Source organism: Felis catus, chromosome C1, assembly GCF_018350175.1.
Source record: "Felis catus isolate Fca126 chromosome C1, F.catus_Fca126_mat1.0, whole genome shotgun sequence".
Lineage (NCBI taxonomy): Eukaryota > Metazoa > Chordata > Mammalia > Carnivora > Felidae > Felis > Felis catus.
The window spans coordinates 103,870,675-103,883,370 of NC_058375.1; the positions used below are offsets into that span (position 1 = coordinate 103,870,675).

At 40.4% G+C, this 12,696-nt stretch overlaps 1 protein-coding gene across 1 annotated transcript in view; it reads left to right on the forward strand.

Moving 5' to 3' along the window:
• The first annotated feature begins 289 nt into the window (after positions 1-289).
• Positions 290-12,696, forward strand: part of GPR89A (G protein-coupled receptor 89A) — a 60,057-nt gene continuing 47,650 nt past the window's right edge. The window contains exons 1-3 of the mRNA XM_003990534.6: positions 290-514; positions 9,095-9,154; positions 10,112-10,215. Of these exons, the coding sequence (XP_003990583.1) occupies positions 473-514; positions 9,095-9,154; positions 10,112-10,215 (206 nt within the window). The 5' untranslated portion in view covers positions 290-472. The remainder of the gene's footprint in view (positions 515-9,094; positions 9,155-10,111; positions 10,216-12,696) is intronic.

A 12,696-nucleotide genomic window follows, 5' to 3' on the forward strand; every position in this document is an offset into this window, starting at 1 on the left:
AATCATTAACTTAATCTTATTAGCCATGACCATTAGAAAATGGAATTACCACTTAAAAAAAGATGTTAGCTCAGGCCCCCCCTCCCCCCGCCCCCATCTTCAGCCTCACAAATTAAATGCTACCTTGCAATACATCAGCTTTTGGATTTTCAGACCTCCTAATTCTATCTCGCTCCTTTTAGCCAAGCCCTCTATATTAAGCCCCGCCCCCAGAACGGCCCTCCCTGGCCCCGCCCCCTTGGCTTCCAAGCGCCTCGCGTTCGCCCCGCCCACCCTCGGCCCGGGGCGGGAAGCTCTGGATAGAGCCACGGATTGGCTGACTGGGACGCAGCTTGATGGCGTCGGGCTGGCAAGCTGCGGTCCCGCGGGTGGACCCGGGGCGAAGGCCGCCTGTGTGAGAGGGCCAGTGGCCCAAGCTCGCTGCGGACACGGGGAGGGGAATCGGGGGCACTAGGCCTCCCTACATTTCGCCATGAGTTTCCTGATCGACTCCAGTATCATGATTACCTCCCAGGTGAGCTACTGCCTCCCGCCCCGGGACCCTCGAGCCTCTTTTGCGAATCTTCTCGGGGCTTCGGTGATGCCGACTTGGCCCGGGGTCTCGCTCTCCTCTTCCGCGGCCTGGGCCCGCCTCATCGGTTCTCAGAGCTCGGGGAGGGTGTGGGATTTGCTGCGTCCGGTTCCCTCGCCCTCGTAGTGGGGAGGCGTCCTGCGGCTGTCCGTGCCCCCACCCAGCCTCCATCTCCCCGCTTCCTCGTCCACTTTTGGAGGGAGTTAGGCGGCTTCGGTGCTCCGAGCCGGTGCCGCGAGAAAGGAGCGGTCCCCAAAGCGCCCCGAAGCTTCTGGACCGCGCTGCTGACCCATGGCTCGGGGAAGAGTGTGGTTCCGGGCGCGGAGTGCGCAGCAAGCCAATCGGAGCCGGCTTCTGGGGACACGTGGGGACCTTGCTGGTTAGTTGTCAAATCCTGAATCCGGGTTTGGAGGAATTTGCCGCGGTCAGCTAAGAGAACTTAAAAGTACTGTGGAAGGTTTCGTTTGTGCACCAACACCTCATCGTTTAATCCTCTTTCTGCTGCACACGCTCTTCGGATCTTTTCCCGACGCTCCTTTCTTACCGATCGGGCACCTTCATTCGTACAGTCAGCAGACTTGACCATTGTGTAAAGCTCCGAGGGTACAAACACAAATAAAACACTAATTCATGCTCTATAGAAGCTGTGTCTAGGGGGTCTCTTGCTTTTACCAGCTTTCATTCGCTAAGCCACTCTGTTTTCTTCGTAGCACTGATATTTATGTTTTGTTTATTAATTTAATTTTTGAGGTCCTGTCTTGTTCAAAGCTGAATTTCCTTTCCCTCTAAGCGCAAGCACTAAACACAATTATTTGCCAGCCAGCTGTTAATATTTGTAGAAGCTCATATTATCTTAATTATCGATCCCCCCCCCCCCCGTCATCTCCCAGCGTTTAGAGTATATTTTCTTTTTTTTTTTTTTTTCAAGTGGCAAACGACAGAAACAGTTCCTTTTGAGGGTTTAAGGGAAACTGAATCTTTGATCCAGTTTTCCTATTGCTTCATCCTAATGCTTCTGTCTTTGGAATGGAGCATCGTCCTTGTCTCTTGAAAAACTTTGATTACAACATTTCGGAAATTATGAAATGAGGAATGCCCTAATAAGATAACTTTTTATTTTAAAAAGTTTTTTTAACGTTTATTCATTTTTTTGATAGAGACAGAATGCGAGTGGGGGAGGGGCAGAGAGAGAGGAAGACACAGAATCTGAAGCAGGCTCCAGGCTCTGAACCGACAGCACAGAGCCCTACACGGGACTCGAACTCACGGATCATGAGATCATGACCTGAGCTGAAGCTGGATGCTCAACCGACTGAGCCACCCAGGCGCCCCACTATAACTTTTTATTTTAAAATTCACTATCCTTTATATGGTTTTCATAATTGGTTTATTGGTTGCATAATATTCAAATACATTGATGCACAAAAATCTGGACCCATAATTCTCTTTTCTAACTTTTCTTAGGCTTTTCTAATTGTCCCTTTGTGACAATTCAGGTTTATTTTTAGCTCTACTACCAACTCAAGAAAAATGACAATATTTCAGTAGCATTTTTTTTCTTTACTCAATTTTTTTTTTACTCAATTTTTTAAAAATGTGAGTGAAGAAATTGGCATTGCATTGTAGCCTTTAAGATTTTTAACACGGATATAATTGACAAATTGAAGCAAGAAAGTGGCTTTCTGATATTTTACATCATATACTTTAACTTTCACACATGCATTCATATGCAATATTAAATATTTAATGCTCTTTATAAACGAGGAACTAAGACCAAAGAATCATTTGTGTAGACTGTTGTCTGTCCATTTTTTATGTGGCTACTTCATTATTTTGGTATCAGTAAAAATGTCACTTTAGAGAGGCTTTTCCTGACTCCCTACCCCGTCACAATAGCACCCATTCCAGCCACCTTCTGTCTCATTTTCCTGTTTTATTTTCTTCTTAGCCTCTATCACTATTATTTGTGTGTTTGTTAGATATAAACTTCTTGAAGTTCTGGATTTTCTCTTTCTTGTTCTATGCTGTATTCCCCAGCATCTAAATCAGCTGCTGATGCATAGAGGCCTAGTAAATATTAGTTACCTTAGAAATACCTCTTCCTCATTTTTTCCTGTTTTGTATGACCTGAAAGATTTATTTAAAATGAAGTTTCGGGGAGCCTGACTAGCTCAGTCGATAGAGCATGCAACTCTTGATCTCAGGGTCGTGAGTTCAAGTCCCATGTTGGGTGTGGAGCCTACTTAAATAAATGATAACATGAAGTCTGAAATAGTTCTTTTTCTTGACTTTAACCAGGTGTTCCATTCCCCTCATCATTTCTGAATCTGTATCAGTCCTCAAAGCCCCTTTTCCAGCCTCATCTCTTAAACTCTTGGCAGATAACCTTGCCTCCCACTGTATCAATAAAAGTGAGGAAAAAAGATCTGATCTCCTTCTACACCGTAGGTCTTAATCTAAGCAGTTAATGTATGTCTACAACCATTTCCAGCTGCTTTCCTCCCTGGTCAGAAAAAAAGGTGCCCGCTGCTCCTTTTTAAGGACATCCTCTCTACCTGTGCCTTTGATCTTAGAGCAGCTTTATTGTGGTTAAAAGCACAAGCTTTGGAATCAGTCACAGACTTCAGGTTCAATCCTGATTTTGACAATTACTAAATGAATTAACTTCTGTAAACCTCAGCTTTCTCTGAAATGAGGATAATGACACATACCGTAGGTTTTTATGATTTCATGAGATTACAATGCTAAGTATTTAGAGTTCCTGGAATATAGTACATGGTCAATAAAGGATAGTTGCCGCTAATCATAATAAATCATTAATACCTTCAATTCAGTTTCCCCGTATGCATCTTTGCCACAAGTAGTTTCACCACATAATTGATTGACCATAAGGCAATTTTGCTGTAAAAGATAAACTTACAAAAATAAAACGGGACATTCATTTAAAAGGACATCATAAAAAAATAAAAAAAAAAAGGACATCATAAAACATGAAAAATGGATAACAAAATTAAATAGACCTTATTGTGAGATATAAAATATTTGAATACATCCAAAATGTGTAACATAGCACACTTGGCAATACTAGGCAAATAAATGATTTCATTTTGTGGATTGTACCCTAAGCACTATCTTCAGTATTTCATTCATAGCATTATACGTGTTTTTTGGTTTTTTTTTTTTTGCTTGTTGATTTGTCTCCTCATTTGGTATTACATATTTTTGTTTTTCCTCTAAAATTTCTTCTTTCATTAAGAGATGTGTCAGTTTCCGAATACCAGGATGTATATTTATAACTGATCTTTTCATTGAACCCTGAATGCCTTCCTCACTGTTGTTTGTTCTTGGTGCATGGCCACATGTCCGCCGATGGATGGATCAAGGTTCTACGGTCAGTGTGGGTACAAAACTGTGTCACTGTATAGACCATTCTGAGGGCTATATATATATATATATAAATTATATATATTTATATATAATATAAAAATGGATGTATTGCATCGATGGAGAAATGAGCCAAACTGATAACTTGCTGTTATCTTTTACAGCAAAACTGCCTTATGGCATATTAGTTACACAGCAGAATGTTTGCAGCAAAACTGCTTGTGGCCAAGATGGTTACCGTGGAAATACCAGATGCAACAACTCCTCCTCTAGTGTCCCATCAGTTCCTTCTCGCATGTTTATCCCCTTACTCTACTCCTCTCTTCCCCTTGACCTATAAACTTTCTCTTTCTCCACATTTGTCCTTAGGCTACTATCTAATGTTTTCTCTTTTCCAGCCTTTTTTGAGCAGTCAGAATTGTTTTTGTGTTGTTTTTTTTTTTTTTCAACGTTTTTATTTATTTTTGGGACAGAGAGAGACAGAGCATGAACAGGGGAGGGGCAGAGAGAGAGGGAGACACAGAATCCGAAACAGGCTCCAGGCTCTGAGCCATCAGCCCAGAGCCCGACGCGGGGCTCGAACTCCCGGACCGCGAGATCGTGACCTGGCTGAAGTCGGACGCTTAACCGACTGCGCCACCCAGGCGCCCCTGTGTTGTTTTTTTAATTGAAGTATAGTTGATACATAATGTTAACTTTGGTTTCAGGTGTACAAAAGAGAGCATGGTGATTGCACCAGTCTGGGAGTTCTGCTGTGCTACCCTCTGTCACCATGCATTGCTATCACAATACCATTGGCTATATTCCTTCGGCCGTATCTTCATCCCTGTGACAGTCGTTCCATAACCGGAAGCCTGTATTTCCCATTCCCCGTCACCCATCCAGTGCATCCCCCCACTCCCTCCTATCTGGCAGGCTTTAGTTTGTTCTATGAATGTATGGGTCTGTTTCTGCTTTTTGTTTGTCTTGTTTTTTCGGATTCCACATATAAGTGAAATCATATGGTATTTGTCTTTCTCTGACTTAATTTCACTTAGCCTCATACCCTCTAGGTCTATATGTGTTGTCGCAAATGGGAAGATCTCGTCCTTATGGCTGCATAACATTCCACAGTGTGTGTGTGTGTGTGTGTGTGTGTGTGTGTGTGTGTGTGCGCGCGCACACCACGTCTTCTTTATGCATTCATCTATCTGTGGATCCTGGGGTTTGTAAATAATGCTGCAATAAACATGGGAGTGCATATATCTTTTTGAATTAGTGTTTTTGTTTCCTTTGGGTAAATACCCAATAGTAGAATTAATGGATCCTATGGAATTTCTGTTTTTAATTTTTTAAGGAACCTCCGTACCATTTTACACAATTTCCTTTCCCACCAACAGTGCACAAGAAGGGTTCCTTTTCCTCCACATCCTTGCCATCACTTGTTATTTCTTGTCTTTTTAACAGTAGCCATTCCTACAAGTATAAGGTGATATCTTGTTGTGGTTTTAATTTGCATTTCCCTTTAAAAAAATTGCATTTCCTTGATGATTAGTGAGGTTGAGCATTTTTTCATGTGTCTGTTGGCACATGTCTGTATGTTTTCTTTGGGAAAATGTCCATTCAGGTCTTCTGCCCATTTTTAATTGGATTATTTGCCTTTCGGATGTTGTATAAATTACTTACATATTTTGGATATCAACCCCTTATCAGATTTATCATTTGCAAATATCTGCTCCCATTCAGTAGGTTGTCTTTTTGTTTTGTTCGCGGTTTCCTTTGCTGTCCAAAATCTTTTTTTGATGTGGTCCCAATAGTTTATTTTGATTTTTGTTTCCTTTGCCTGAGGAGACCTATCTAGATAAATGTTGCTAAGGCCAATGTCAAAGATTACTGCCTGTGTTTTCTTCTAGGAGTTTGATAATCTCAGTCTCAAATTTAGGTCTTTAATCCATCTTGAGTTTATTTTTGTGTAGGGTATATGAAAGTGGTCCAGTTTCATTCTTTTGCATATGGCTGTCCAGTTTTCCCAGCACCGTTTATTGAAGAGTCTGGCTTTTCCTCACTGTATATTATTGCCTCCTATGTCGTAGATTAATTGACCATATAAGCTAGGGTTTATTTCAGGGCTCTGTATTCTGTTCCATTGATCTATATGTCTGTTTTCATACCGGTACCATACCGTGTTGATTACTACAGCTTTGTAGTCTATCTTGAAATGTGGAATTGTGATACCTCTAGCTTTGTTCTTCTTTCTCAAGATTGTTTTGGCTGTTCAAGGTCTTTTGTGATTCCAAACAAATTTTAGTATTATTCTGGTTTTGTGAAAAATGCTGTTGGTATTTCTCATTCTTGGCTCTCGCTAGGTTAATTTGTGTTCATTGTCTCCCTTGCCTTACCCTTTTCACCCCCAGCCCACCTGCAGTCTGGTTCCTGCCCCCATTTCACTATTCAAACTGTTTTCCTTAAGGTCAGCATTGACGTTCAAGTTAACCAAATCCTTTGAACAATATTCAGTCCTGGTTTTATTGTCCCTCTGCTTCATTTAACACTCCTTCAAACTCTGTTCCCTTGGTTTCAGGATACTCCACTCTCCTGGTGTCTAGTCTCTGTCCACTCTTTCTCTGTCTCCCTCCTGCTCTCTTCTCCCCATTCCTACCCTCCACTGTTTCGTCTTGCCATGTTGCTCTTCTCACTCTACATACTATTCCTGGGTGATCTCACATGCTTAGATGGTTTTAACTCAGGTGTATCTGAGCTCTGCCTTCATAATCTCTTCTGTGTTCACCTGGATGGCCCTCAGGCACTTAGCAAGTGAACTCCTCTCTTAATACCCCAGCCTAGTTCCCAGACCTTTTATTTATCCAATATTCTTTATATAAGTTGGGTGGCCTCAATCTTCATTGTGTATTCCAGACAAGTCAAGCTTTATTCCTCCCTGCAGATTTAACCTTCTAAGTACTCAAATCGATTGCCTCCTCTCCAGCAACCAGTGTCTTCATTCAGGCCTTTATCATCTATCATCTGGACTGCTGCAGCAACCTTCTATAAACTTTCTCTTTCTACAGTGTTGTTTCCTTCAAATCCATGTGGCCACCAAAGTGCTCCAAATAAAACAAACCGGGCCATGTCTTTGCCCTATTAAAATAGGACTCATCACCTATAGACTATAAGCTCCTTCGGGTGGCCTTTAGGACTCTGACTCATTGGTCTCCTGCTCCTCCTAAGTCTCATTTTTAACTGCTTCCTTCTCTGAATTTTATCTTCCAGCAGCACCCAATCATGTGTTGTATATACCCATGTATATTCTCAGGATACTCCCATGTATATACCATGCTATTTTCTCACTTCTGTGCCTGTCCTCCTAGTCTTTCCTATGTGGAAGGAAAGCCCAGTCTTCCTACCTCCATCCCTGTCTTTTACCTGCGTATTGCTTTTTTTCATCCTTTAAGAGAGTAGTCGTTTAATAGTTTAGGTGTGGTAGAAACCTTGGACTATGTGATAAATACCTTAGAACCTCTGCCTAGAAAAATACATATAATCCCCAAATTTGCACATGATACAGGTTTTAACCCTGAACTAAAACCTTCTTCAACTAAGATATTCTCCAGAAAATCCACCCTAACTCCCTACATGATCTCCCTCTTCCATATTCTTTTACATATGTGTATATTTCTTTCCTCGCACGTCCCATGTGACATTATAATTACTTACTTAGTGTCTTCACCACTTATACTTCAAGCTCCTTGAGGGTGGTGACTGACTCATCTTTGTATCCCCAGCACTTAGCGCAGCACGTTGAAGTTGTCACCAAAAAATTGAGGCTTAGTGTTCAAGAACAAACCACCTTTTGCCATGGACCATCTATCCGTTCAGCAGACTTTAATGGAGAGTCTGCCATGTGCCAGGCATTGTACAGGGTGCTGGAAATACAGATTGACATTCAAACATCCTTGTCGTCACAGAGCTTACAGTCTAATGTCTAAGAAAGTGTGATTAAATTAGACATTACAAAACTGTGTGGCAAGTCCTTTGGAAATACAGGGTAGAATAGGATTATATAAAAAGAGCGACTTACCTTTTAGAGGTCAGAGCCAGCCTTCCAGACGTTCTAAGAATTAAGACCTGTAAGGATTAGAGAGAAGTTCCTGTCAGAGGACAATGTCCATAGAAATCTTGATATGAAAGAAGAATATTGTGTCTAAAGAACCATAAGCAGTTTCATGTGGCTGAAAATGTGAGTTTGGTGGGTAGGAGGGACACAACAAGAGGCTGGAGGAGTCTTCTAAACCATGCTCAAGAGTTCACACTTCCTTCTGAAGTTGGTGGGGAGGCATAAAAGAATTTTATTCTTAAAGTCCTTAACCCATATAAGAGGAGTTATGGGGCACCTGTTGGCTAAGCCAGTAGAGCATCTGACTCTTGGTATCTGGGTCGTGAGTTCAAGCCCCATGTAGGATGTAAAGATCACTTTAAGAAAAATAAACTGTTTAAAAAAAAAAAAAAGGAGTTGTATCAGTGTGTGTATGTAGCAAAGGTTCTGTTCACCAGTGAAAAACAGACCAGCTTTTGGAGCACTGAACAGGGCTGTCTTGTGGCTACGATCTCTGATGCCAGCTTGAACCAAAACTGAAACCATTGAAGTGGGATCCTTCAATCTCTTGGCTTTATACTGAGATGAAAACCACTTTACGTGGATTAGGAAGGATTGTGGAGAGGCTAAGAAAGCTCCACGAAAGAAAAGACATTAAAAAGTCAGTTTTTCTACCTTTTTTTTTTTTTTTTAATTTTAACTCCTTTCCCATAAAGTTTTGGTTTTTCGAGATACTTGCAAACAGGGATCTAATATAAGAAGCAAGTATCACTGGTTTCTGTTTTTGTTTGCTAGCATCTCTGGCTAAAATGATAATCATAAGATTACAGGAAAAAATATTTTATTTTTGCCTAACTTAAACAATGTTCTAAAACATGGATAACTTCAAAAATGGAAGAGCATTTTAACATCCTCTCCCAATGTTACGGACTTGACATAAGTGGATCTTGTCTTTACTCTCTGAGATAAGTTAATTGTTTAGCAGATCTTTTATCATAAAATTGTCTGTATTAGGCATTTCTCAAAAGATGACATATATTGACAATTCGATTTTCTTTCTCCTCCAGATACTTTTCTTTGGATTTGGATGGCTTTTCTTCATGCGCCAACTGTTTAAGGACTACGAAGTAAGAAGATATCATTTTGGTTATACTACTCTATGTATTTAGATTGTTTTAAAGTGGGCGAGTAAAATGCCTCTGTTCAAGAAAGGTCATGTTCACTTCCAAGATAGGGAGTTTTGGCCAAATGAGTACTATATAATTCTTAAATTGGGGAATATGATTTAAGTTTAGTTGATTTTTTTTTTTTTAAAGCAAGTCATATGTAGCCTAGGAGCAAGAACTGTCATGTCTTAGTAATATCAGTATACAGAACAATAGCAGATATTTTTTGGAAGAGAATTTAACTTACGTCTCATAAATGTTCCCATTAGTTTGGGTATCTGACCTTCAGTGTTAATGACCAATCTTACATCCTAAGTTAATACCAAAATGCTAAGGCTGATCTGGTTCTTAAGTCTTGAATTCATAGAAGCACCAGCGTAGACTGGACATTTCCTAATTAATCCTCATTTAGTAGTAAGCTCAATGGCTGTGGACTACTTTTAGATCATTTCTAGGATGTTCACCGTTAAACCTTCCCCAGGGAGTTTGGGGTTGTTGTCTGAAAGAGCCCAGGATTCTAGAGATTCTGCTCTGCTCAAGAAGGCCTCCCAGGGGAGGTTCCAAAACTGGTCCGAGGCCTGCAGAGTGTTGAAGAAACCCTTTTAGTATGAACCTACATATATGTGTACATCTGTCCATTTTTTTGATCAGTGTGCATCATGAATTCCAAGTGCTAATTCTGACCCTGTCACTTCATCTTGGGCTTTAAATTCTCCATCCACAAGATGATGATAAAAGTGCGTCATGATTTAGAAATACTACCTACTTCCATCTGTTTCTTTAGCTCCAAGAAAGTTGCTATTGCCCTGTTTCCAGTGATTTAAGAATTTCTTCTTTGTCAGACTTGTGACCAGAAGATTATCAATTCAATATTTCGCACAAGGACATGACTTGTATTCTGTATTTGACTTTTAATAGGTACGTCAATACGTGGTACAGGTGATCTTCTCTGTGACTTTCGCATTTTCGTGCACCATGTTTGAGCTCATCATCTTTGAAATCTTAAAAGTATTGAATAGCAGGTGAGTGAGTACTAATTAGCTCTTCTCATGAAGAGATCTATAAGATTTCTTTATGGTAGAAGACTTACCTGAATCCCATAGCTGAAAAAATTCTACCATGCAGTTAGTTTAGCCTCAGTAACTATAAGAATCCTAGCAAATATGGGTCCCAGCCACCTGGTAGCTGGTTTGACACAGACTGTGAGAAATAGGGAAAAAGAGATCTGACCATTAGCTCTGAGCTCATTGAGAATGAGGCTGTGAGAGAGAACCTAGGTCCCAGGCTACACTCCTAGAGCTTTTATTGTTCTGAGGCTGCTCTTTGAATCCTGCTAATGGCCTTTCACATTGCTGTGCTAATGAAAAAAAAATCTCTACCTGAAAAGATCAGAATTCCTCAGTTAGTTCTGTATGGGCTTCTCTGAAGTCTGAACTCCAGCTCTCACTACCTTTGTTGATTTCACAGGCCTGGTCAAGTCTGATTGAATTTAAAGTCTTCTTTAAAGCGTTTTTAAAAAGCAACTCCTATTCCTCTCCAAATAACAGACATGTTGTTTGTTATAGTCCAAAGTATTTCTTGTTAAACAGGAAGCTTGGGGTTTTTTAGACCGTTGTGTGTAGAGTACATTGGCTATTCTGTGTTGACCTGTGTAGTTTTTATCACTGCATGGAAAAATCTTTCAAGAATTAGGTGGCATTTGACTCTGTAGTCAGGAATCGGTGCTGAGCTGAGCTGTATAACTTGTTTCAGACTCCTGACACTTGAGACTTAGACTGTATTCTCAGATTCCTTTGAGAATCAGAGTTGATAATTAATGTCTCTTGATAGGTAAATTAAAAGCTTATCATATGATAAAACAAGAGTATGTTCTGCCTCTTCTATTAAACTAGTTCTTCAGGGGCGCCTGGGTGGCTCAGTCGGTTAAGCGTCCAACTTCAGCTCAGGTCACGATCTCGCGGTCCGTGAGTTCGAGCCCCGCATCGGGCTCTGGACTGATGGCTCAGAGCCTGGAGCCTGCTTCTGATTCTGTGTCTCCCTCTCTCTCTGTCCCTCCCCCGTTCATGCTCTGTCTCTCTCTGTCCCAAAAAATAAATAAATGTTGAAAAAAAAAATTAAAAAAAAAAATTACTAAATTTTATTATCACAAGCTGGAACTTTCACTGCTATCTAACTAGAGGCCGGTAAGTTGTTCTATAATGGACCAGATAATATTTTAGGCTCCACAGCTTTTGTGGTTTCCATTACAACTCCTCAGCTCTGCTGCTGTGGAATGAGAGCACCCATAGGCAATGAATAAACAAATTCATGGCTGTGTTCATGGCTGTGTGGTATGGCTGTGTTCCAATAAAATCTTACTTATAAAAGCAGGTGTCTGGCAGGCCATAGTTTGCTGACTACTGATCTAAGTGCCAAAAGAAAAGACTGTGGCTCAGATATTTTCTCAAACCAAAATTGTTTTTGGTAGATGATGTCCCCACTTTTAACTCATTTATAATTAATCCATACAGGAAGACCTTTAACTCAATTACTTTGATGTATAGTTCTTAAATAGTTTATCTTAAAGAATATAGGAAGTTGCATTGCTAAAATCTGGTTGTTCTTTGGGTGCTTTTGGGGGGGTTGGGTTTGTGTAAACTAAGACATGTTCAGTTACCCCTATTTCTTTCATGCTAACATTTGGCCCTACTATGTCACAGAAATATGGGCCTTGATTATGTATTATATTGGTGTGTTGACTGCGTTCAGAAGTTTTCAAAGGAAAATCTTGGCCCTAACCAAGAGTATTTTTTGACTCCCCTCTGAGCAGAAGTGGTATTGTCTCCTATTCAAATATATAATCTTGTTAGGATCCTCAATTTTTCCAAGAGAATGTCATTTTACTCTTGGCTCATATAACAGTTAAAACATGTGGTTCACTTTTAATTGGCAATATGTGTCACCCTTGTCATTTCAAACTGTCTCCCGATGCTTTTAGAAGTTGAGCTGAAATACTAAGTACAATTGCCCAGAGAATGTGCAGTGTCTTTGTTTCTCTAGATGCTGTAACAGTGGGTTAATCCAGAGCAGTAAAAAGCTGTCTGTATATCTAGACTAAATGATATTGGCATTTCGTAGTGTAGCTTTTAATGAATAGCTCTTTATTTTATGATACCCGCCCCCTGTACTAAGGAGGAACGGTAAGGAACAGCCCAGTGAAACTCATTTTGACCTTTCTCTTGAAAGGGTGTTGTTGAAGACATTGTTAATTGCCCTCACATTTTCTTCTTTAGGAAATCTTTGGAGAAATTTCATTATGGTCTTGGTAATAATTTCAGTAATAGTTATGCTTCCTTGAAGCAATTGTTTTTTCCCGTAGCACTGTCACTTGTTTAACTGATCAAATTTTCTATTTGATGTCGACCATTAGAAAGCTTAAAGCTAAATTTATGATCCACTCATATAAGTTTCCAGAATCCTATGGTTTGCATTTTCAAAACTGTCATCAGGCCTAGCCTACTTTT